The sequence below is a fragment of the Leguminivora glycinivorella genome, chromosome 23 (assembly GCF_023078275.1).
Source record: "Leguminivora glycinivorella isolate SPB_JAAS2020 chromosome 23, LegGlyc_1.1, whole genome shotgun sequence".
Classification (NCBI taxonomy): domain Eukaryota; kingdom Metazoa; phylum Arthropoda; class Insecta; order Lepidoptera; family Tortricidae; genus Leguminivora; species Leguminivora glycinivorella.
The window spans coordinates 3,692,057-3,719,403 of NC_062993.1; the positions used below are offsets into that span (position 1 = coordinate 3,692,057).

At 37.1% G+C, this 27,347-nt stretch overlaps 2 protein-coding genes across 3 annotated transcripts in view; one reads left to right on the plus strand and one right to left on the minus strand.

The window, feature by feature from the left end:
* Positions 1–4,765, plus strand: part of LOC125238282 — a 48,627-nt gene extending 43,862 nt beyond the window's left edge. For both annotated transcript variants that reach the window (XM_048145570.1, XM_048145571.1), the window contains 3 exons: positions 2,998–3,204; positions 3,543–3,657; positions 4,194–4,765. In XM_048145570.1, coding sequence (XP_048001527.1) covers positions 2,998–3,204; positions 3,543–3,657; positions 4,194–4,314 — 443 coding nt within the window. In that variant the 3' untranslated portion in view covers positions 4,315–4,765. The remainder of the gene's footprint in view (positions 1–2,997; positions 3,205–3,542; positions 3,658–4,193) is intronic.
* LOC125238182 (sperm flagellar protein 1-like) lies at positions 4,493–12,542 on the minus strand. The gene is made up of 5 exons (XM_048145457.1): positions 12,398–12,542; positions 8,326–8,535; positions 7,942–8,040; positions 7,452–7,597; positions 4,493–4,633 (listed from the first exon to the last, which is right to left on the minus strand). The coding sequence occupies exons 1-5, from the start codon at positions 12,513–12,515 to the stop codon at positions 4,493–4,495; spliced, it is 714 nt and encodes a 237-aa protein (XP_048001414.1). The 5' UTR covers positions 12,516–12,542.
* Positions 12,543–27,347: the final 14,805 nt, after the last annotated feature.

Here is a 27,347-nt window from a genome sequence, read left to right on the forward strand (position 1 = left end):
GATAATGATTAGTAGTATACTTTCTGGATGTGTTTAATGTAGCATTTAGAAACAAAAATGATATTTTACTGCGTATTTGATCTACAAAACTAACTAAAACCCTTTAACAAAAAAATATCTGCATACCTATACTAACCGCAATACATAACTCTTCGTCGCTAACTAGGTATCAATAAAATTATTCCTATATCACTTTGGAACACGTGCAGTCATGCAGATGTTACTATTGAGAAGCAAAAACGTACGTGCTGAGATGTCTTGGACATTAATGCCTAAGGCGTACGACTTAGTAAACAAAACAGTTACGACCTTTTTCTTATAAGTGTAATTTAGCGGCTATCCATTGTTATTTGTCGCCAGTAGCTCTTTTGTCGCTCTTTTGTAGCCCTTTTGTAGCCCTTTTGTAGCTCTTTTGTCGCTCTTTTGTAGCCCTTTTGTCGCTCTTTTGTCGCTCTTTTGTAGCCCTTTTGTAGCCCTTTTGTCGCTCTTTTGTAGCTCTTTTGTCGCTCTTTTGTAGCCAGTCGCTCTTTTGTAGCCCTTTTGTCGCTCTTTTGTAGCCCTTTTGTCGCTCTTTTGTAGCTCTTTTGTCGCTCATTTTTATCTATAAAAGGGTCGGAGGGAGCCGACGCGCGTCATTCTTAAAATATCTACAAGACTAACAGTGTCTCTGGCTTTCGTGTGTTATACTGGTGAGTGAAGTTGTTCTGCTATTATTTCTCTGTTTGTTTTTACTTGGAAATTATTCTAAGTGATTGTAAACTTTGAAATTGTGTCTCTGTTTGATTGTGCGGGGACAATATCGTCGTACAGTTGAACCTAGACCTGTGGTGGAATTGCTTTACCGTCAGTTGTGGGGTTAATTTAGTGTTCTATTTATAGTGTAGTGTTACATTTAAATTGTTGTGTATAGTGAAGTTTTCTGTGCTTTGTTTCATGAGTGCCGTCAAGCAATACAAAGACTGGGTCGATGTATGGCTGGTGCTTGGAGATAAGTCTGTCTTTGGTTTTGTAGGGAGTAATTCTTGCAAAACTAAGCTTAGATTATAGCACGTAAAGGAAACTTCACTCGTTTGTTTAGTCGGTCAGTAAAATTGAATTTAGTAATTTTCTATGGGGTTATTTTGTGAAAGTTATAAGCCAGATCATTGTTTGTGACAGACTGTTGTCCGGCTAGGCGCTTCTTCCCTTACGGTGTCAAATAAGAGGCGTTTAGGGGTCTTTTTGTTCCAAGTGGAGGGCTTGGACGCTTTTCTATACTTACAAAAGCGTATTTTCTCACCGGTCTCAAAGAGTCCAACTGTTAGATGGAAGTGAGGACTTTCACGATTGACGAAAGACATTAGGAGTAATCCTTGCTCACTGAAGTCGGCAGTATTTGAGGCTGGGGTCCTATATATATTTATATTTATTTACTCGGTGCTCTGGTCCATGCTGGCGTTGGTCGCTGGAGATTTCGGTTGTGATTGATCCATATCTAAGTAAAGTTTGATCGCAGCTGGGTTTCCCATGTGGCTGGTACTGGTATGTCCTAGAATACTGGATATATACACGGATAGGGCGATCTACTCTCTGCTACCCTAGCCCGCGGGCAAAAGCAGAGGGGGGGATCATAACTCAAGCCTATAGGTTGCCTATCTCAGCTTCGCTGGCTGAACTGTACAGCTTATGGTAGGGATACACTTGTGCATATTTTGAACACAAGATCTATGGTAAGTGATGGTCTGTGTTTCAGATATGCTAGAGTAGGGAAAACGATAGGACTAGGGTAAAGTCACACACTATTTCTATGAAAGTAGAGTTCTTTTATGATTGGTCTTGGAATATAATTGGTCAACGTGTATTGTGGAGAAATAATTTAACTACTACTATTTATATGGATTAAATGGACTTTAAATGTGGTGTTTACTATCTTAAAATAAGTGGTAGAACTGGTAATTTATAAAATCTCTTATTACTTAATTTATCTGAGTGAAATTAATAATTGTGGTAGCAATTTCTGATCTTTCGGTGTGGCTGCGGGACACTTAGTGTTGCTAACTGGTTTTAAAGGTAAATTCTATCAAGATGGTTAGGGAAACAAACTATTCTTTGGAATAAAAGGCATAGGTTTGTTATAGGGCCCAGTGGCATGCGAGCGCCGTCCACTGATGGAAAGTCAAAAGCTTAGAAAAGTTTGACTTACTTAGTTCTTATAAAAGTTAGCGACTGCTCGGTGTTTCGATAAAACATTAGAAAGATCGAGAAGTTATGGTCTATTAGCAGTATTGGGGAACGGGGGGTTTAGCTAGGGACAAGAAACAAAACAAAAAGGGGGTTAGTTTGTAGATAGATAGCCCTTCAGGCTTACTTGCTTAGGATCCTGATAATGTGGTTTGATCAGGTCAGGGGTCCCATACCGAATCGCAAGCCCTTGCCCAAACCGGGACCACTAATAAGGCGTAGCGGATGATTACCAAAATATTTTTTAATATTTATTTCATGTATGTTTCACTCACTAACTTTTATTCTAAAATTTCTTCATCACGTCATTAATTTTCTCACATATAACTTTCTAGGCCTAAATCTGATAAAATACTCTTCTATAACACTATATTATTATGCTACAATAACCTTTATTCTTCTTTAAAATATAAATAAATAAAATTTTAAAAATTAATCAAAAATACAGCTGATACTCATTAAAGGATCTAGGTTATCGCGGTTCACATCGAAGGGTTCTACATACTCACACTGGACGATCACAAGGCCAAATTTACGGGATATATTTAAAGGGGGGTTAGCTATACTGTTGGTTAGTCAAGTAAGTAAGTAAATAAGTAAGGTGAGCGGAGGTTTAGTTACACGTCTCGTTTCGTGAGCGTTTGCGCCATTCAGCTACGTACCCTGATCGGTAATCACCATGAGGTTTTAATACAAAACGCAGCACCGGAAGCTCCAGCTAGGCCCTGGTTATCCCTTATTCCGTTTTACCATTCTGACTCTTCTTCTTGTCCATAGAACAACTAGAAATCCTCCAGCATCGCTTAGAGCAAAAGCAGAAACGACACATGCCCGAAGAAGACAGCGCGTCCTTACCAGATTTCGAACCAATGGTTGACGGCGTTGGTGTTCAGACTTCTGATGAGCTGATTACTGGACTACCGCCTTGTACTTGCAAGGACCCTTATCCATCTGTCGCTTCAAGTACTACTAGGATCTTTAAAGGTTACTTCAGAAGCAACTAGTCTAGTACATCACAGACACTGCTAGACTTCGGCTATTTTAATAGCAAAATTAAATTAGCTTTATTTGACGTTCATATGCGCATTGTAATATGCCTACTTGAAAAATAAATATCTCATTTTCATTTTCAAAAGACAAGAAGCATTTGGCACATTGGCAGACATGGAAGCGTGTCATGAATAGGTTGTTCACCACCATAGCCTAAAGTTTTTAAAAATGGAATATGCAAAGAATGACACCTTTCTTGAGGAATGAGGCACCTTCCTTGCATCGTCTTCAAACTAATGTGCAATTAAAAAAGATATATACAATCATTTCAGTGGAAGACCTTCTCCCGATGAAGGAAGCTCTGGACGAGATCACGAAGGAGTGCTTCTACAACCAGAATATCATGTTCGACCGGTTCAAAGTGGTGGGACAAGAGAGCAAACATTCGTATGTATACCTACTTTTGTAGACTCAGAGTACACCTCAGACAATGGCGATCAAATATATGAAAGAGGCGCGTTCCTACGCACATAGTCTAAGCTCGTGTAGGTGAACGCGTACCATGCTTGTATGTTTGCGAACGTGTGCATGATTTGTGTATCATTACTTCATATTCCTAGCTCCATCTTCGTTGTCATACGGTCCATAGCATCCACTTACTTGTGGACGATATCCGGAAAACTCCTAAATGATATTAAATCAGAACCGGGGCAATTAATGTACTGGAAGAGAGGCCTGGATGCTCAGCAGTTGGCAGCGATTATGGGCAGATATGATAATGATGATGCCATATAGTCCACTACCCTGCTGCGTCGGTATTCTTGTGGGCTATGTGGCTACCATCTTATTTTCACATTACGGTGCACAGCATTTATGTGTTGATACGAGTATAATGCCTCAACAGTTGACACAAAACTGAGGTTTGAACCCAAGATTTTTGACCATGGTACATTAAAATTTTGCTACATTGAATATCCTTTCAGGTATGCTACTGAACCGAAATGCAAAGAAGAATTCAAGAAGCTAAGAGTACAAGAAATAAAGAATATCCTAAGAAAGCACCCAAGCATGCTAGACCTGTTCCAGCCCAACCCTCAGTGTTAAGAAACTGAAATGTCAATTTTTGTAGATTTTATTACAAACATTAAAATTCTAACAAAACACGCTGTATAAATAATTCTAACCCTAATTGAAACATGTGAACAACACTATAACGTTTTATAAACTAAAGAGAATCACAAATTTAATAAATTAATAGGCACGTATCTAAATACAGACAAATTCATTTCAAGTAATAAGTTTCATTAGCAAATTGTAATGTGTTAGTTATTTCTTTCACTTCCTTCTTGATGCTATCTTCAATGGTCATTACAGCATCTTCTACACTATCCTTGAACTCGTCCATTAATTCTTCTGATCTTTGCTCATGCATTTCAATTTCTTTAAATACATTCGAATCAACATTGTCGACATCCACCTCATACTCCGCTACTTTAATATCCAACGTACTTAATTTTATCACACTATGTTTCGACTTGGTTCCGTTTTTGACAGAGTCTATTCACCACCAACAACTGTTCTACATACACGGTGGGAATGAGTATACCGACAGATTTTAACTAACGCTTCTAGGGCCCATTTCGACTCAAAAAGTTCATACAAACATTGCTAGTTAAAGCCTTAGTTTTCGAGATATTAAAATATTACAGTAATTCGCATGCTGAAAAATGTCCATGGTACCACGCCTTTATAATGTGACGTAACCATCCGCACAAGGATGCACACACGAAGTTTAAATGCGGTAATAGCAAACTTGCCTGCCAGTCCTAATCATTTTGTGAAACTTTTTGTTAATAGTTGAGTTTCAACAGCAAAGAGTTTTAATTATTGAGGATTATGTGTTAAGTACTTATGGCTGCCATAACTTAGCACTCGAACGAGTCGAACGTAACGATTGCTCTGTATGAACGTAGCTGTGCTCAAGATATCCTTAAAAGTTAAAATAATATTATCACTATAAGTTTGGTCTTATGTTTTACCACCTGTTCTCAACGATATGCAGACTTTTCTGGTTGTGTACGTTTACTGGCCTTTAATCAGTTAGGAAACGTTCTTGACATATTATGACAATAAAATCATAACCGATTGTCACCAAAGTCAAAATAATAAGTTATTATGCCGCAACATTATTGTAATAACCTAATAGCGGATATTCATTTTGTATATGGATTCTGTAACGGAAATGGACGCAGATCAGTTGCCGAATATAGGAGACGATTTCCTAATCGTCGCACTCCGCACCATACTACTTTTGCAAGTATTCATAGACAAATTCGTGAAAAGGGCTTAAAAGCGGGGCATGCAGAAAGAGCAATTAATTTAGACTTGCGTACAGAAAACCGGATCATGAATTTAATTGTCGAAGATCCCACGTTGTCTTCTAGAGCAGTAGCGAGAATTGTGAATGTGAACTACAGAGTTGTCTTACTTGTATGGAAAAGGTATGGCCTTCGTCCATATCACTACAGAAAAGTTCAAGGACTAATACCTGGTGATGGGCTAGCCAGGGTGGCTTACTGTCAAATAATACACCAAAAGCTTTTGGAAGATCCGGATTTTACAAGAAAAATACTATGGACAGATGAAGCCCTCTTTACCAGGGAAGGAATATTCAATTCGCATAATATGCATATGTGGCTTGAAGAAAATCCAAAGGCAAAGTGGGTACATTCTTACCAGCACAAATTTTCCATTAATTTGTGGGCTGGGATCATTGATAATATTCTGATCGGCCCAATTGAGATTCCACCACGCTTGAATTCCGCAAATTATTTAAATTTTTTGAGGAATGAATTGAATATTTTGCTAGAAGACATTGATTTGCAAACCAGACACACTATGTGGTTTCAGCATGACGGCGCTCCACCCCACTTTGGCCGTGAAGTGCGAAATTGGTTGGATCCAGCATATCCTCGCCGCTGGATAGGACGTGGAAGTGAATCGGTAGCCTGGCCGGCCAGATCACCCGACCTCACCCCTTTAGACTTTTTTTTTTGGGGAACGTTGAAGGACAAGGTGTACGCAAGGCCGGTAAATTACAAGAGAAGAATTATTGGCACGGATCATGACAGCTTCGGATGAAATAAGAAATAGTAATTTCTTATTACATCATCAAATCAGATTACGATTAGCTCTTTGTGTTGCAAATGAAGGCTCGCATTTCGAAAATTTATTATAATAAAAAGTATGTGGTATTTAACCGTATTTTTTTCCTAACTCATACGTAGTCTAGTTATCTTGCGTTACGACTAATGTGTCGATTTTGAACTCAAATTTTGATAGTCGTATCAAGCTATAAGCTGGCAGTGATTTTGACAGCCCCGCGGTGCAAATGATATTTCAAATAGGTATCAAACTTCTATGAAACTATTACGTCGTTTACACATGCGGGTCTGTTAAAATCTTTGCCAACTTATCTTGGACTGACTCTAATTGAAAAAAAGTACATAGTTTTTAGTTATTTATAAATTACAATAATCCCATTAATTAATAACAAAAAATACCAAATCCAACCTTTGGTAAAAAGAATTTAAATTTCTTATTTTGATAAAATAGTAATACCAAAATTAAGTCATAGGTAGAAAATATCAACAAAACATTATAATCCCGCCGTCTATCTACTAGATGAGGTCCTCTTATTGAACTTACATAGTCTCATTTTTTCTTATGTACCATCCCGACCAAATTACGTAGGTTCTTGTCTGCTGTCAGGAACATTCTACATACTCCAAACGTATTTTTAATTTCGTCGTATTGTCTCTAAGTCTATGGATCACACTAATATGGCGGCGAAAGTCGACGTTTGTTGTCTTAAACGCTTGAACTCGTAAAAAATCAAGTGTCATACTGAAGTTCACTCGTCTCTTATCTCGTATCTTGTCGGAGCCGTTCGTGAAATGTACCTATAGTTTTCTTTATCACTCCTTAGACTTAGGATTTGTTCACAAGGAAGACCATCGTTAATTGTTTTTTTTGTTCCAGAAATTAACTAAGTTAAAATGTCGGTATTGGACCAATGTTGATATAACAATATTTACTTGTAATGTCACCAGGAAGCTGTTGTTAAAGTCTGTCGGTATACTCGTTCCCACCGTGTATACACAAGACTTCACCATCAATAATTTTATTGTTCTACATAACATACCTAGTCTTTGTGCAAAGTGAACATGTTGAGAATGTACCTTGTTTTTCAGAACCTCGTTGCAATCCTGCAAGTCCTTGAGCTCCTGCTTCAATGCGAGGAAGGTTTCATGGCTGACCACCTTCTGCTGTATCGTCTCCAGGATTCCGTTCACTCTGGACTTCACTGGCACCACCAGGACGTGTTCTGTAGACATTAATATAATCATGCATTTGTAACCTACGTGTAGTGATCAGCTGATTCAGCTCTCATCTGTTACCAATATTCAATAACCCTGGTTATCGTGACCCACAAAATCTTAAATTCTAGGTGGATTAAGTATCACAACGGAATGCCCCGTATTACGTAACTTGATTTGTCCAGCCTCTCTTTGTTTTGCGGAATTAAATTTTATGGACTCAACTTTCGATTTTTTGCACTTTTGGTGGTTTTGGGTTATCCACAGAATCTAGAAATTTCTTACTCATATCTACCTATTAATGATTCTAGTATTCGATGCTTATCGTACTAATGAATATAAGAATACGAACCATCATCCCCACATTCATAGTAACTGCCGCCGCTATCCAGCGGTTCCAGCCCTTCCTTCGACTTGGTCAGTTCCTCGTCCCGACGAATTTTCTCTTTTACTGGAACTCACAAGATATTCAGTTAGTTTGGTGTAGGAGTAGCGATGCCAGGGACTTGTGGTGTGTTCTTAAAACTTTTTGAAAGGTCAGATGGCAGTCGCTTTCGTACTACTAATACTTACGCCAAATTTTGGGATTAGTTGTCAAAGCGGAACCTGTAGAGGTTGAGTTTAGGCTTCCTGAACACTTTCCTGTTGAGTTTTATCCAGTTATTGAGCTTGAGCGCGTGGCTGTTATGGGCAGGGCCAAGGTACACGTTGAGGATTTATAATAAGATTAATTTACCCATTATAAGCACCCGTTCTATAACTCCCGGGGCACAATTCGCCAATTGCTCCATGGTTGAGCAGCAAAGGTTGAGCTTAAGCTTTCTCAACACTTTCCTGTTGAGGGTCATCCAATTGTTGAGCTTAAGCGCGTGGCTGTTGCGGGGAGGGTAGTTGTGCATTTCCACCAGCTTCGGGTAGTAGACATTGAGGATTTCGGCGAGAAGCACTGCGGAATTGAAAATGGTTTGATAAACTGAATATATGGCCTGTTCACCATAATGACCATAGCTGGGCACCGTTAATCAAATAGTTAACTTCGTTAATCGTTAATCCGTTACTTAAAAAGTTAACTTCGTTAATCGTTAAAGCGATACATGTCGGTAGATTTAACGGAAGTTAAAGTTAATCGATAATTCGTTAACACGTCATAAAATAGGACTTCACTGTAGGTATTATGTATTTGAATTTACTTAGTATCCACCAAAAACCATTAAAACCTGTGACGCCAATCGGTAAAAAACCGAAATGTAATAATTACGGTCTCTTCGGGCTTTTACCGCCATTGGTTGGCTAAATCCTAGGTTTTACTTCGGATTGGTAATTATTGGGTCATTCATGCGGTCGCGATCGTGGTGCGTCGGTTCTTCAGATTGAGATTTGAGACGACAATTCGATGCTGGGGGCCACGATAACTTGGTAGAGTAATCTAAGGCCCGCCGGACTCGATGCGTCGGTTGCGCGATTTGTCTGTCATGCCTGATGATTGCACTCTATTCCCAGGTTAGTGATCGATCTAGCACGTCTAATAAGATTTAGAAGATCTCGAATAAGTGATCCAAAGTCGCCAATTGGTCTTTAGACTGTTTATAACCGACGGATCTGCTTTTACCGATAAATACTAGGTTTTGCCGTACGAGTACTACGGGCTTTTACAGTAGCAGTCAGGACGTGGTATTCGCGACGCAGCGAGCCGCTTGGGGTGCTGGATTAACGATTAACGGACTCGATGAAATTTAACGGAAGTTAACGAATCCGTTAACATTTTTTAAAGTTAACTTAAAAGTTAATCCGTTAACCGAAATGTTAACTTCGTTAATTAACGATTAACGGATTAACGAGTTAATGCCCAGCTATGATAATGACAATTGTCGCCCGACAGTGACACTTTACCGTTTATTGCCTGTTCAACCAGAAATTTGACGCTGAGTAATAATGTTACTTTTTCTACTCCCGTACTGTTATTCGTGACTTACAAGGTCGTGCATAGTACTTTAAAACCCTACATAAAAGATGTCAGGACAAGTCTATCTAGTCTATACCCTGAAAACATTTAGTAGCAGTAGCACGATATAGCTGTTACAGTTCAGTAAATACATTGCTACCAATTTAACAAACCAATCACTTCATCGTAGAAAATTAAAATATTGTATGAAATAGGTACATTGTTGCCAACCTTAGAATGTCAGATAAAGCCTGGCATTCGCAGAGTCGAGAGTCGAGACTCGTTCGTTTTCTGCTGCGATCATTGGCGACGCGTCGAATCGCATTCAAATGTATGAGAACTCGATTCAACTCGACTCGATTTGTCTTAGTGGCCAGGCTTCAAAGAACCATGTACCATAGACAGTTTTATTTTCATGTTTGCACTCAAACTGCATATTCGAAATGGTAGGTGGTCCACTAGATAACTAAGATGACTGAAAGTAGGTATTTATTGAATTTATAATTTTCTTTCAAAGTAAGTGCTTGGTCGTAGAAAAAGTATTGTATGCAACGGTGTTTAACTGAGTCAAAAAATACTCGTGGCGTCTTTATTAACAATTTTCGGCACCGCCTCAAATTGTTACCCACGCCACTCGCCTTTTTTGACCTCTTTTAACCACCAGTTGCATAAAATACTATTGTGAACCGAGAAATCGTCTAATTGAAAAGCGTCAAATCTTAATCGTCAAAATCTCCAGCATCTCCAAATACCTATTACTTTTAATGGCGGTTTTTAAAAATGTTTATTTCCATATTTCTTATTTGCTTTGGGAGGTTGGGAGAGTTAGTAGCTTGTATTTCTGTTTCATTTTGATCTATTTTGAAGAAATCTATGCCTATTAAACATCTAAAATCGGATAACTCACGTAAAATTGTCAAAGATCGCTCGACATAGCGCGTGCTTAATAAAAATACTCCTCGTTACGGAGCGAAACATGTCGAGCGACCTTCCACAATTTTACGTGAGTTACCCGATTTTCCATTTTTAATATGTCAGTGTCTCACGGTAGTTTTATTATTAAAATCTATGCCTCCTATAGGTGCTCTCCATAGTAATGTGGAAATTAAAACATAATACCGTAGAGGATGTTAACTATCTACACTACGTGACAAAAACCTCCGCCTTTGTGTGTGGTATAAATGGTATAGTGGTACATATTAGGACTCCCCTTCCTTACTAAACGAATTACGTTAATATAGTATGGTTTTCCCTGGGTACGTACATGTATTTAGATATCTAATTATCATTTAATCTTCATGATTACCGCAAGCTTGTAATGTAGCTTGTTTGATCAGAAAGTGATAGCGACTGATGTTATTACAGTTAATGATATAATTAACTTAATTACGTGCAACATAATATCAGTGTTTCCAACTGCAGTGAATTAGCATAAAAGCCAGTATAGTCGGGATAAGATCCTAATCGTTTTATTGTGCAGTTCTAATCTTTATTAAGTCATTAGGGCCAGTTGCCTCAACCACATTTGACAGACACATCATCGTCATGCAGCAGACGTCTATGGAAGTTCCCATACAATGAAATTTAACGAATGCTTTAACGGTGACAGACGGTTTGATGCAACCGGCCCTTAGTAATCTAAGATCAAGTGACAGTTACGCAACGTGGATTGAAATGCAGTATTTTTCTGTTGCGGGACAGAAAACTAGAGATGGGCCGAATATTCGGTAAATATTCGGTATTCGGCATATTCGGCAAGTTTTTCAATGTTCGTATTCGGCCGAATAATTCGGTTGCATTGCGGAATATTTACCGAATAAACAAAGTAAATAACTAATGAAGATCTTACGTATTCCACTGGATAATAAGCTCCTATTTTAGTAGCTTTTTAAGGAACTGCTAAAAAGAGAGAAACCTGTGTCAAAATATAAATACAATTGTTTTGTAAAAAAGTTCAAAAACCGTAGTTTAAGAGTTGAGAAGAGCTCAGAGTCGTTTTAACTAAGTTTAAGTTATCCTCTAAATGATAAAAACATAGTTGTGGTAACATTATGTAACCATTATCAATCATTTAATAGTTTAAATTAACATCCCCTTTAAAAATATGGCGTAACCGAATACATACATACATACATACAATCACGCCTGTGTCCCATGAAGGAGTAGGCAGAGCACATGAAACTACTCAGGTTTCAGTGCCACTCTTGGCAAATAAAGGGTTGAAGAAAACGAAACTGTGACATTGCAGTGACAGGTTGCCAGCCTCTCGCCTACGCCACAATTTAACCCATATCCCACAGTCGCCTTCTACGACACCCACGGGAAGAAAGGGGGTGGTGAATATTCGGCCGAATGTTCGGTTCGGTAAGAGCTGAACCGAATGTTCGGCCGAATATTCGTATTCGGCAAAGTCCATATTCGGCCAATCTCTACAGAAAACGATAAGGAGAGCTAAGCCACGATACGTTTACGAAGAAGTGATTAATGACGTTGGCTAGGTACCCGGTACTTAAAATTTCGAATGAGTGTAGATAATAGGTACCTACTGAAAGCACCAAAGAACGGAGTCCCAGTCTAAAGGAACCTAGGCCTGTTCCTATTTTTCAAATGGCTACCCTATTATGTATATATCTTCCCGTGGGTTCCCAGTCTTTCTTCCCGTGGGTGTCGTAGAAGTCGACTGTGGGATATAGGTTAAATTGTGGCTGGCAACTTGTCACTACAATGTCACAATTTAGATTTCTTTCAACCCCTTTTTGCCAAGAGTGGGTCCACTGAAACTTAGTAGTTGATGTGCTCTGCCTACCCCTTTATGGGATAGAGGCGTGATTATATGTATGTATGTATGTATCTTCCCAGTACTAACCGGCATCAGAGAAATCCCTATTAATCTTCTTCGTGGGCCTCGACAGCTTGAAATTGTCCACCCACGCTAATACTGCCTCGATATCCGCTAACGGGATGGGCGAGTCAAACGCCGACATGTTTTTGTATTTTACGTATTTATGCAATTTTTGCTTGTTTGTGATTGACAGGGTTTGACAAGTGACAAAGTGTAGTATTTTTTTGTAGCCAGTGTTTTTAAAAAATAAAGTTGGAATGCGTAAAGTTCGCATTGAATAGGTAGTAGTAGTAGTAGTAGTAAACACTTTATTGTGCAGAACAAATTACATGTACAGAGAATAATTATAACGGTTATGTACAAAGGCGAGCTTATCCCTTTAAAGGATCTCTTCCAGCTAACCTTAGAATAACTGAGAGAGGAAAATAGATGGTAGACAAACAACTAAAGTGCATCGGTATATATATACACACATAATACATACATAAATAGGTATAGGTAATATCCACACTTCCATACTTAATATTATAAATGGGAAAGTGCGTGTGTCTGTTTGTTTGTCCGTCTTTCACGGCAAAATGGAGCGACGAATTGTTATGATCTTTTAAGTGGAGATAGTTAAAGGGATGGAGAGTGTCATAGGCTACTTTTGTCTCTTTCTAACGCGAGCGAAGCCGCGGGTAAAAGCTAGCAATAAAATAAATGTAAAGTCGGTGCGTCAAATCAAGATAGAGTCTGGCCCATGGCATTTCTCCGACGCGAAACGAAAACGAAACGCCGCGAAAACTAGTTTGGCTCTGTCGCGCCAATACGCAAGAGCGATAGAGATAGATACCTACTAGCGTTTCGTTTCGTGAGCGTTTGTGCCATTCCGCTACGCACCCTGTTCGGAAAGTGAAGAGTCGTGAAATGTATTATGGGGTCCAATGTCCAATACATAGCACGACTCTTCTCTTTCTGAACATACTTTAAAAGTTATATATAGATGTAGTTTTACGCCCGGCAAAAAATTGATCCGGGATCGGCCCAAGATGGCCTTTCTTGTCCATAATAGGTCTATGAAATTAAAATCTCTAGAGCAAAGATTCTAAAACTCACAGAAAAACTTGTTCTCCAATTGTAGGTACCTAATTTTATCTTATTATAATTAAACAAAACCATTCAAAAGACGATCTAGAAACCAAAAATAAAATACCTACTTTTATAGGACACCTATCAATATCATACACAACTAGATTACTTACAAATACAATACAATACAAGCTTACAATGACACAAATCGAGAGCCTCTAACTCGGAGAAAGTCCTAACTGTACACTTGAATGCATTTTACTAGGCCAGAGTAACTTGAGCTTTTAGTTCTCTCCACGTCAGTTAGTTGCTGTAACCATAGACTAAAGATAGATAGATAGATAGATAGATATATTCTTTATTCATACCCACAACATACATGGCATTGACAATTTAACATCCAAAAAAAAATTAAAACAAAAAACAGTAAAAGAGTTACATGCAAACTTAACTAGTAACATTATTTTAACTAATACCTATGCCATGCATCGTGGCAGAGAAAAGGCGCTGACTCAGCGTCGTGATGCGGCAAGCCACATCGCTGGTATTCTGCCAGTACCTTAATATAAAATGTGCAACGCTTTTGCGAACAGTTTATACAAGAAAAACTAACGTGCTAGTTGTGTGCAGTGTGTGTGTGTGTGTGCGTGTGTGTGTGTGAACTGTGACTAAAAATTATTAAGACATTCTTATAGGCAATCCAAGATAAGTTTGCAATGATTTTCACACCCTCGCCAGTGCAGATGTTATTTTAAACGTCAAACTTTGATGAAATTATGACGTTTACTTGGGCCAGTTTTTTCAAAGTTGTCCACCCCACTTTTTTTAGATTTGGAATTTTTTATGTGTTTTCCACTCAGAATCGCGAGCTCTTTCAATCCTAATAGGAGAAAAAAAGTGTCCCAAGGTTTTTTCCCATTCCGTTACCATTTTTTCATACATTTTGTATGGCGGTAACGCAATGGAAGATTCGAAAAAATGAATGGAAATCTTGGGACATTTTTTTTCTCCTATCGGGATCGAAAGAGCTCTCGATTCTGAGTATGAATCGCGTAAAAAATACTTATGTTACAAAAAAGTGGGGTGGACAACTTTGAAAAAATATGGCCCACTTAACCCTTGCAGAGGCGAGGCTATTAAAATTGCAGACTGTCGCCAGTATCCTTGGTACAATGCCTCAAGGGCCTATTTTAGACATTAGCTAGCTTTTAAGTTTAGTCTTAGTTTCTTATACAGAGTGGGGCCTGTAACAAAGGCGAAGAATTGGACTCTAGGCTATTCTCCTTATACTGATCAACATTTGTTCGGCGACTTTTAAAAATAACTTGTATTTTGATTTTTATCACCCTTGAAAGTTTTTTCTAAGAGGTAATATATTGCGAATTCTGTTAAGTCTAAAGTGTGATAGACAACGTCAATGACAACAATAATGGCGTACATTGAAGCTAATATTTATTTTGTATGAAAAATTAAAAATTTAAAGACTTCATAATTTTTAAAAGTCACTGAACAATTGTTGATCAGTATAAGGAGAATAGCCTACAGTTCAATTCTTCGCCTTTGTTACAGGCCCCACTCTGTATAATTATGTAAATATGTTCATGTAAATAAAGATAATTGCCATGCTTGTCTCAATATTCTTAGATCTATGCCACAACATAACACAAATCGTATTGATGGTTCAAGAGGGTTCAAGTTAAATTGGATGACAGGTCTGGGTGCATTTTGTGAAATTACACTTTCTATTTATGCAGCTTTTGATGTCTCGTGGCATCTATAATGATTATAATGAAGGCATGAATTTGTAGGACAGTGTGGGCGTCAAGTCTTTAGAAGACAGTGCGTTTTCACATTATCCGATCCGATATCGGATGCCGGACCGATATCCCATACATTACAGGCGCCATTTTGGATTTTTTCTATTGAAATCCTTCCGACACCCGATATCGGATCGGATAACGTGAAACTGGCCTTAGGGCCAGTTGCATCAACCACAGACACATCGTCACGCAGCAGACGTCTATGGAACTTCCCATACAAACGGCTTGATGGAACCGGTGACAGACGGTTTGATGCCACCGGCCTTTGAGGACAGTTTCAGTCTGACTGAGCGTAGGTATAGGTACTGAGCGTAGCTATACCCGTGGCTATAGGTACCGGCGGCACGCCTCGGACACTGGCGATCAAATATATGAAAGAGGCGCGTTCCTAGCACACAGTCTAAGCTCGTGTAGGTGAACGTGTACCATGCTTGTATGTTTGCGAACGTGTGCATGATTTGTGTATTATTTGTACTCTTTATTATACTGTAGTGTGGGCGTAAAGTGTTTGAGTGGTATTTTAGGACAGTTTCAGACGAGCGTAAGTATAGGTACGGGTATACCGGCGGTGACCGGTTAAGAATTTCACCCCGTTTCTTCCCGTGGTTGTCGTAGAAGTCGACTGTGGTGTGGAATATGGGTTTTAACAATTTATTGCGGCGTAGGCGAGAGGCTAGGAACCTGTCACTGCAATGTCTCAATTTCGTTTTCTTGCAACCCCTTATTTGCCAAGCTAAGAGTGGCACTGCAACTTGAGTAGTTTCATGTGCTCCGCCTCTTTATGGGAAAAGTACATGTGATTTGCGGTCAGTGACACTATCTTGTAATTTTAAATTTTGCTATTATTTATAACCTAACCACAAAATTAAAATTTTGAAAAAACCCCCCGACTGCGACATAGTAGACCGATTTTCATGAAACATGGCTAAAAACACTCCCGACTAACTCAGCTTTCAGAAAAAAAACTAAATCTAAATCGGTTCATCCGTTCGGGAGCTACGATGCCACCACAGGCAGACAAACAGACAGACAGACAGGCAGACACGTCAAACTTATAACACCCCGTCGTTTTTGCGTCGGGGGTTAAAAATAACATTGACATCCATATAAATATATGATTAGTAAACAACACAGCTGCGAATACAGATAAAGTGTCAAAAATATGTATACACACAGGCAATAAAGTTCTCTTTCTCTATACATATTTTTTAGCACTTTGGCTGTATTCACAACCGTACAACCACAGAATATATGTATAATAGTACAAGGTACAGCTCAAAATGACACAAGATAAGACTTTGCAAAAGTAACTCAGATACAGTCGACACAAAAACTTGTGACGTAACAACTCAGACGGACGACCGCGCTTTCTCGACACCAAATATGCATGAGGAATAATTTCTATAAATAAACGTACAGACCACAGATGTCTTATATACCATAGATCAAGCAAACGTATCTACTTAGCGTGTCAAATGAACTCAGTGAAATCCACTGAGTTGTCCGTCCTTACTCGCAACTTGCAGCTTTCGGGCGTCAATTTTTGTAAGTTGAAGTCAACCAAAACATAAAAAATGCCTCGTTACGTGATATTCAATTGCAACAACACAAAAATTATGAACAATCAAGAGCCTGAGACATATTTAAAATTACAGGCAAGAATCAACTTCAGTACAAAATTTGACACGCTCGGCCCCTATACAAATATATGAATTTGTTTCTTCTATCTAAATTAAGTTCTGTGGTACAGACTGTCATTAGCCTAAGACCGGTACGATATTTTTGAAAATAATTCTATAACAGTAGTTTTATTTCATATACAGCGCTTAATCGCAATTTAAAAAACCTATATTTTCGAATCCACCAATAGTTTGGAATGGAAGATATTAAAAAAAACTACGCCCAGAAAGTAAGCGTTTTCTTTCAGCAAAATACCTAACAGTAATTTAATGGTGGAAACATGTAGAAAAAAATCCGTTTTAAGGTTTACAACCCGAAACCACCTATACATATGACGGGAAATAAGACTATTTTAATTGATATAGAATTTTTGAATTTTGTCTAACGTGCTCTAGAGCTGATATAATAACAGATATTTTTAAGCAGAAATTAATAGCACATAATTTTCCATATATTTAACATATAAAATCCACCAACATATTTATATGGAAATAAAAAAATCTAAATATTTGACCGGGCAAATTCGAAACAGATAATAGTACGAGGTTGACTTTTATTGTCCCTATTTAACAATATTAACAGCATGATAATCCACCCAATAAGTTTGACCTTTATTTAATACTTTAATTTAATAATATATTTACATTTTTGCGTGGTTTGGTTTGGACCTTAGTGTCTTACATTTAGGAATCCATATGGCAAACCACCACGCCAGTGGAGCTGGGCCGAGAGTAGGTGATGAGCCGTGTCGCATGCTTTTTATTCTGTTCTTCTATTACACATTAACGTAAATGAGGAGGTGGCACACTGACACTTTACCCCGCCAGGCGGCGCCTATGCAAGAGTCTAGGCATGTCACTGTCGTTCATATGTGAGAGAGAGAAAAAACATAATCATCAGCTTCTCGCTCTCACGTCTCACGGACTAATAGGGTGGCGCCATCTGTCATATCCTTTGAATGTTCCTCCTCATTACATGCCTGTTTCTACATAAGTAATATTTTAGGTAGATTAAAAACAGACGTTTCCCATTGATAATAAAGTCCAAAGTAATTTAAAAAATTACATATTTATTTTAGGCATGCGATTTGACAGTCGTCGAAAAGAGTATATACTTGTCAGTACATACATCTATCTCACGTTTTTCTCTTCTACCATTTGACAGATCTCCGTCATCTTGTGAAATGTATTCTTCCATTCTTCAGAATCGTTGAAGCAACGCTTGTTACAAACACGCGAAAGCTATGCTAAGTCTAATTTCAACCCATATGTCACAGCCAGGTATAGCCCCGGTGATTATCGTTAGACTTACAAGCCACAGGTCACGGGTTCAAATCTCAGTGTCGCATACGTAGATATTACAGCATTTTTAATTCATTTTTTTAATGTTTTATTTATATTATAAGTTGATGAGTACAAGCTACTGCAATGACATTAAGTAAATACAAGGACGCACAATTCCTAACAAAAATGTTTTAAAAATCAGGGTCTAAATTATATCTATAACATTCTTGTTGATGCTAATAACGTTAACTTCTTATCTGCTTAGGAAAAAAATCGTTCATGCCATAACCAACTTAGTGTATAAAGACCTAAGTATCAAAATTGCAAATGGAACTGCGACACACTAAAAACTCTTTATCAAAATACCTTTTGTCATAATATGCTCAAATGACTTATATGTCAAAATGAATTACGAACGAATATTGAACGAATGGAGCCGCTACCAATATATAATAAGTATGTAGGTATTAGATATTTCCAATTTATTCCATAAATAGAAATACCTAAAAAAGGCCGCAATTTTACTTCTTCATTACATAAACTTTAAAAATACCCTACTGTATCATCTTTATCTTGGTCACTTGTACTCCGTTTATTACAATAAATGTATGTAATGTATGTATGTGTAAATTTCCTGAAATAAATGTCATATCTTGTTGTCACAAAGAAAAATTTACAGGGCTTCCAAGAATCTCGAGCTGGAAGGAAAATATTTTTTATGAAAATAATTAAATTCGACAGCAGACAACCCAAAGGTTAATCGGATTTATTTATTATTGGGACCGTGCGCGACGACACGCCACGTGACAGGTGACCATTATGGACAATATTGTCGCCGCTGTTAAGCGAGAAGTAAGTAAAAATTGTGAAAAAATTAATGAAATCTTGTGTTATTTTACTATATTAGACAATTTTGGACGACGGTGGTTACAACATTATCGCCAATAACATTAAAATTGTTGTTTTCAGTGAGAAATTAACAAACTGGTGACTAAAACGGGGTTTCGTGCCATCGCTCACGAAACCATTTTCCAACCTAAGACGATGAATAAAGACAAGAAATTGGTGCTAGCTGGGCATTTTCTAGAGATTGAAGACTTTTTTACACCATTTGTACCTATGTGCAATAAAGTATAAATAAATCATTGGCTTTTGAAATAGTTGATCAGTTCACTGCTATCCTGTCATTTTCATAGGCTAACTATAGGTATTATAAGTATCATTGCAGGGTACAGGGTTTATTGTAAAATAAAAACAAACTAGCTATAATAACGTTTAATTATAATATACATTACATAAACTTGTTTCATTTACTTGAAAATATTGGAGGTTTACCAGATATCACATCAAATACAATCATGAATGCGATGAAATAAGTTCTCAGGAATTTTATTTAAAATGTGATAAGCCTTCAGTGGATGGACTGCTTCTGCTTCTATTCTTCTCGTGCTCCTTCTTCCCATTGAAACCTCGATATTTACGCATTTTCGTCAATCCGTTTCGATTTGTAAACAGGAGCACAGATGAGGAAACAAATAAAATTATTTCCGAACATAACTGGGATTGGCTTCCACGTCGGCTTTTCTACCTCCAATAAAATTTGCACTATAAATTCACCGTAAATTCAATTCAATACTTGTATCAAATGATTACGCACTTTAAGTAAAACTTCAGAGATTGGACGACACTTTTCTTCTTACGGCAACTATTCACTTAAACGGTGGTTTCGTTTCCACCACGGTCTTGGAAATAGCTAGAATTTAGTCGCTACTTTTCTTGGAGTTATTACAATTCGCCATAACAAATTTTACTGGGCCCGTATTAAATTTATCTCAAAAACGACATGAAAATGTTTACTGCAATATGGATTTGACAGCGCAAGTCAGCGACTAAGATGTCAATTTTGGCCGTAGTGAGCGCTGTGATCGTTTTAGCTACCCCCTCCACCCGCTTTGCACCCTGCCAATAGGCATTTGTTTTAAATTAAATACCAGTGGCTCTGATCTGATAGTGGGATATTCTTTAAAATTTCTTTTCAAAAGGAGATTTAATGTTGGTAATGCCATTCAAATAATGTTAGAAGTGTCTACGCGAGTGTTCAAATTTATTTATAGGATAGCACATATTGAAAGTACTGTAATATGGGTACAAAAGCCTGCCTATTGAAATATAAAATACATAGCAAATAGTATAGAAAGGACCTACGACTTTTCGACTTTTTATTTACACTACATACCGACCATACAACTCACTCTAATTAATCTTGGTTTTAAAAAGAGATTTAATGTTGGTAATGCCATTCAAATAATATTAGAAGTGTCTACGCGAGTGTTCGAATTTATTTATAGGATAGCACATATTGAAAGTACTGTAATATGGGTACAAAAGCCTGCCTATTGAAATATAAAATACATAGCAAATAGTATAGAAAGGACCTACGACTTTTCGACTTTTTATTTACACTACATACCGACCATACAACTCACTCTAATTAATCTTGGTTTTAAAAAGTGCGTTTTCACATTATCCGATCCGATATCGGATGTCGGACCGATATCCCATACATTACAGGCGGAATCTTGGATTCTTCTATTGATATCCTTCCGACATCCGTTATCGGATCGGATAATCTGAAAACGGTCTAATAGCGACTCAATAGTTTTTGTTCCTTGACGGTCATTAATTTGAACTAACAAAATTACTTATTTAAATCTATACAATTACAACGAGTATTGGAATGTATAATACATTCATTTTTTAATGTAATCCAAAGAAATAACTTATATAAATATATTCTACCCTTTTTTTCCGATCACTATTTAGCCAATTTTTCATTGAGTCATACCATGGATTTTCAATAGGGACTGAGCTCACACTTTTTTTGCCATACTAAATTGAACTTTATCACCGGTGCAGAAAGGCGTTCTTATTAGACTAGTAAAAGTGTGTCCACATGAGAGGGTCAAAGTTGGGGCTGATGTCCCTCTCGCACGTGTGACCAGTGTTAAAGAGATTACAATAGTAGTAGTATTTTTACCTGTATGATAACTAAGTTCATAAACTTCTTAAATGATTTTTGTATTATATCGAGGCAAAGATATTAATACCTTGTAACGAATTGGTAAGTCATTATTATGAAGCCATAAAACCAAAGATTTGAGCAATTAAAAAAAACCTTTAATTCGGTATTAGTAGATTTGGTAGTAACTTTGAATATTGACTGGTATCCCCAAATAATGACAGTGATGACGTTATTCAAATAATTTTGACAGTGGCAATAAGTGCGAGAGGGACACCAGCCCCCAACAGAACGTTACCCTCTCGCGTGGACACACTTTTTGGCCTAACAACTCAATCTAGCTAAATAATATATAAATCTATGAGTCATACCGGACAACTGTCACTGTACATTTGTAATCCTTATTACAAGGGCATATCGTCTAGCGATGGTTAGCTAAGACAGAGTATTGCGGTTAGTAGGAACGATGTTGAACCTTAGGTTACCTTCAATCAATACTAATACTGAAAGACAATTTTTAAACTTATTGCATTAAGTACATGTGTCTAACAAAATTTCAATGAAATGGGCTGTAAATCTAATACTAAAAAAATCTATATTTAAAAAGAGAGGGTTGAAAAGGGTATAAAATATAAAAAAATAATAACAAGAAAAAAAGGTCAGGTCAGGCACAACGTCAGGTCAGGAGCGCGCCCATTGTCTTACGCCACTATAACTGAGCTATTTAAGCGATAGTAAAGGTGGCGAAATATATTACTATACCGCGATGTAATGAAAATACGAATGAATAACTAACTTTTGAAATAATGCAGAAAATGACATCGTCAATAGCAGAGTTTGTAGGTACATGAAAATTATGAAAATACTTCTTTCAGTACAGGTTTTAGCGGTTCTTGGCGTGCATTTAAAGGTGGCTTATTTTTTATACTTCTTTATTATGATCTTAACGAAAAGTCTGTTCCAATTTTTTTGCTGATATAATTTTTGCCGTGAATGTTCTTCCGAGCTAGTAAAAAATTGAACTTCCGTTTTGTTTTTAGGGTGGTTTCAGTAGAAATAGTGTTTCAACACATAATGTATGTACAAAACAACCATAACTTCACTTGTCCTATTATTGCTTGTGTCATAACTAATTTATTTAGTTCGCTTTTTGTTACTACGAAGTATCATTCACAAAAAGAGGTGGTTTCTTAGTGTGTTATAAAGGTCGTAAATTAAAGTAGTCGAATTTAAAACAAAAGTCCTGATACCATTTTCGCCTGATTTTTAGTGAATTAAAATAATCTTTTTTTTATTATATCATACGTTTCTTGCCACAAATTTTGGTGGCTTCACTAAAAGAACTATACCAAATTACCAAACTTAATTTTTGGTGACATAAAAAGTACTGTTATAGAATTAAGTTATTTTCCCAGTAGTAGCAAGACCGGATAGCTCTTGGGGTACATGTATTGTATGAATGTTAGTGATAGAAGTTCGATGACCGGTCTGGCCTAGTGGGTAGGGTAGTGACTCTGCCTGTGAGGCCGATGGATTTATATAATGAACACCGTGGTTAGTTACACTGAGAGAAATTTGCATTGTGAATTTAACAAGTTCGACTTGTTGCGGTTTATCCGTTTGAATCAGCCAAACGTATGTTTAAAACAATATGTGTCAGGTTGTTTTTATAAAATCCACTTGTTGATTCAAATATATTGCCGATTCAAATGACAAGTAGCTTGTTGTTTGAACCAAAGAGCACGTAGGCGCTATTTTTACCAAAAAACTTGTTGAACGAACATGAAAACTGGTTGTATTTTCTCTCAGTGTAGAGTGATAATAGGCTAGTTTCCTACTAGTCAAATCAGCTTCTTTTTAAGAACTGTAAAAGCGATTTGCTAATATGGAATTACTATGAAATACTGACGAGTGACGTCACGGTCAATTCATTTACTTTATATATTTCTCTTTGACTTATTAAATAGAAATCATGTTTAAACATAACTACTGTCCATATTTTTCTTCTAATTATGTGGTGCTTTATTTCGTGCTCTGCATAAAATATTTTTCCCCTCACTAGCTCGGAAACACGTGTTTTGTCCTTTAATACCAGCGGGTAAAAACGCATTTTATCCACTAGTGGATAAAGTAATTTGACCTTGAATAGAGGCAAAATTTCTGCTTTAAAATTGATAAAAGTTGGTTAATCTAGTGATGAAGATGTTTTACCACCTGTGGAACTACTGGAAGCAGTGATAAACGCGTTTTTTGCGTTGTACTTTCCTCGCTATAGTGAGGGGAAAAGTGTTGTGTTACACACGAGTGCAAATGTATTTTACTTCTCGTGTGTTGAAAAACTCGCAACCTCAGGATTCTATTCTCGAACCACTCGCTTCGCTCGTGGTTCAACTATAGAATCCTTTCGCTTGCTCGTTTTTCAATTCCACACTCGGCGTTAAAATACAACTTTGCACTCTTGTATAACAAATAACTATTATTTTAAGTATATAGGAAACTAGCCTTTTGTGTTGTATCGAATAATACGAATTAATGCTAATATTGTTACCTGAGTAAGCGAAAGATTCCAATATAACCGCGAGCAAGAGTGGTTCGTAAAATGGAATCGAGCGATGCGAGGGTTTCAAGGCACGAAGGTTAACCCTTAAATCGGTAGCGGCAAAATACCTACCATCATACTAAAAACAAAAACGCATCTCTACAATAAGAATTTCAGTTCAAACTCAAATTTTCATTAAGTTTTTTTTTTAGGTTTTGAACACATTCGAGGAAAATGCTAAACTGTAAAACAGCAAACTAAATCAAATCCAACAATTGATGAAACATAAACTGAAATAAGTAGATACTACACGGTAGAAGCCGGGAATCGAACCCGGGTCTCCAGTTATCGCGGCTGGCGTGCTTAAACCATTTGATGAAACATTTAACCAGCAAGTTTAAGAGACTAAATAAAAAATTGTATGAAATTACTTTGCACTGTTGTGAACAAAATGCAACTTTCTCAATTGTTGAAGAATCAAAGAGTCTTTATCAGTTTGTGTGATGAAAATTGAAGAATCAAGAGAGGTTTACCATTTAGTGTGATGAAAAATAACGCACCTACTTTCGCTAACCATGCAGCTATTATTAAAACGTATCTTACTTTTTCTTTTACAACTTATTTACTTACAATACAATAGAATAAAATAAAACATAGTCAATGAAAACCAGTTATCGCCAGTGAAAGTATTGATACAAGGTAAATGACACTTGTCGCATAGATGCGACGGAATTCCAAAAAAAGTGTACTTTTTAATGGAAAGTGGAAATAGTAAATTGTGTTACTAGGGAGCAAAATGACAGTTTATTTTAGGAACTCAAGTGTTAGCACCCAAGGTCGAAAATGTAGAAATAATGTTGCTACAACCGAGTTCATAAATACATAGGTATGTGTACATTTCTTCACCTTAACTCGTTGCAATAAGGTAAAAAAGGCAAGTACCTACACATAATTATAAACGTGACTGTACCTAGAGACACATATATAGGTATTAGTCATTTTGGTATCTACCCGACACATTTTGAGGCCAGCAAACACCTCGGGTCTATACAGGGTGGAAAGATATCAGGCCCTGGAGTGAAACTACCTTAAATCCTTATGTAGGCTCATTTAACTTAAAGAAGACATTCCTTTATTTTAAAAATGAAAAAAAAAACTTTATTCATAGATTTCTGAAATTCGCTATGAATGTTGTGTAAATTGATGGTAAAATAAAGGTAATCTTAGATTTAGGTATAACAATCATTTTTATTTTTAAGACCGAATACTGTTTATTAAATAAATTTTATCCTGAATGCCAAGTGCTAGCCATTGGCATAATAAAATAGCGAATGTTTTTTTATTTATTTTATTTTAGTTACTTCGAGGCAAGAGAGTTTTCGAAGATCTTTAAACGCAGTTTTGATTCTTTTAAAAAAAGGAACGTCTCCTTTAAGTAAAATGAGCCAGGTTAAAGATTTAAGGTAAGGTAACCCCCCACCTCCCTAACATGGGGGGTGGAACATTCCGCAATTTTCGAATTTAACGCGAGCGAAGCCGCGGGAAAAAGCTAGTTTTTCATTAAAGGAACTTGTTACAAAGCTTTGTCGGTAAACATTGCTTTCTCGTAATTATTTACTTTAAAAGCTCTTACGATTGTTAAAATTTTGACTTTAGGCTTTACTTTGCGTTTACTCTGTAAACTGGATGAGGTTACAGAAATTAAGAGGGTAATGGACGACTTCAAAAAGTTTTTTTCAAACAGGGGTATATTAAATACCAGACATCGGATTCCGTGGGGCTAAACTTCTTGACAGCTAGGGACTTCCTATATCGATAAACTCATTTATCGATACTAGTTCTAAATACTAGTGATCACACAAAGGTTTGCTTATAAAATATTTTTTTATTAAAATAGTATGCGCATGTGACACCGTTTGAGTTGCAGGCGTCCATAGGTTACGGTAACCGCTTTCCACCGCACCGGACCGTATGCTTGGTTGCCACCGATGTAGTATAAAAAAAACATTATACCGGGTGCCCGGTAATTAATGGACAACCTTTTAACCACCAAGAGGGCACCTTATACTGGTCCAGAAAATCGACTTTAAGGTTTAGTAAAAGTCGCCTGGTTTTCGAGATTTTCATACTTTTTAAAATTTTAGGTAGTATTAAAATTTTAAAGGCGACTTTTACTAAACCTTAATGTCGATTTTCTGGACCAGTATAAGGTGCCCTCTTGGTTGTTAAAAGGTTGTCCATTAATATCCATTGAAATTTTAAAAAGTGTGAAAATCTCGAAAACCAGGCGACTTTTACTAAACCTTAAGTCGATTTTCTGGACCAGTATAAGGTGCCCTCTTGGTGGATAAAAGGTTGTCCATTAATTACCGGGCATCCTGTATAATAAAATAAGAACTCAATTTTCTTCTTCTTTTTAAAAACGTTTTTAAAAGTACGTCACAATTTATTTCGACGCTATTTATTTTAGACGCTATGTATGAATTTCATACTTGTCTTCAGAACAATAGTTACAAAAACACACACAATGTTGGGGGCGGTCACTAGTATATAGAACTAGTATCGATAAATGAGTTTATCGATATAGGAAGTCCCTAGCTGTCAAGAAGTTTCGCCCCACGGAATCCGATGTCTGGTAAATACTATACACGTGCGAATAGTAGGAATTTAGCTCGTGCAGATTTATGACACAAACTTAGACAAAAGGCTAATTAAAGTAGCTCCGTATGTAGGCATTAACTGTAAAACCCATACTTATACACAAGATGTGTATAAGTATGGGTATACATATATTTTAATATTATAAATGGAAAAATGTGTGCGTCTGTTTATTTGTCCGTCTTTCAAGGCAAAACGGAGCGACGAATTGACGTGATTTTTTAAGTGGAGATAGGTGAAGGCATGGAGAATGACGTAGGCTACTTTTTGTCACTTTCTAACTCCCACTTAAATTGGGGGGTGAAATTTTGTTTGGAACATTCCGCAATTTTCGAATTTAACGCGAGCGAAGCCGCGGGCAAAAGCTGGTATAGAAATAAATGAAGAAAATAGGAATTGAAAACTCGACTGAAACAAAATTTTAAATGAAGAATGAAGAAGCGATCATCCGCTTCCCTCTTAACCGATTTCCATACAAACTTGAAGACAGTTATTTTCTCAAGTCCAAGATTGTTTGTTTGGACATCGATTATTGACATTAGCTTTGTGGCTCAAGAGCACAGTTATCTGTTGTCAGCTTTTGCCCTCAGGGATTAACAAAGATACTTACCCCCTTATTCAAAAACGTTCACTAAAGTTTGTCTCTTTCTATCATACTAATACGTCGGAAAGGGACAAACGAACTTTATCGCCTTGATAACTTTAGAGAACGTTTATGACTAAGGCCCACTTGCACCAACCACTTAACTCAGGGTTAGTGGGCTGTCATCTGTCAAATTCCATACAAAATGGTAGGTTAACCCGAGGGTTAACCTACCATTTCTTTTGATGCAAGTGGCCCTTAAGGAGGTTTGTAATTGCCGTTACAACTAATACCTAAGAGATAGGTAACAAACAGAATCGT

Bases quoted from the DNA above. Each gene is read 5' to 3' on its own strand.
- LOC125238182 (XM_048145457.1), bottom strand. From the start codon at position 12,515: ATGTCGGCGTTTGACTCGCCCATCCCGTTAGCGGATATCGAGGCAGTA. The intron at 8,536-12,397 runs GTTAGTACTGGG...TCAATTCCGCAG, and splicing joins TAGGGATTTCTCTGATGCCG to TGCTTCTCGCCGAAATCCTC. The intron at 7,598-7,941 runs GTTCGTATTCTT...TAATGTCTACAG, and splicing joins CTATGAATGTGGGGATGATG to AACACGTCCTGGTGGTGCCA.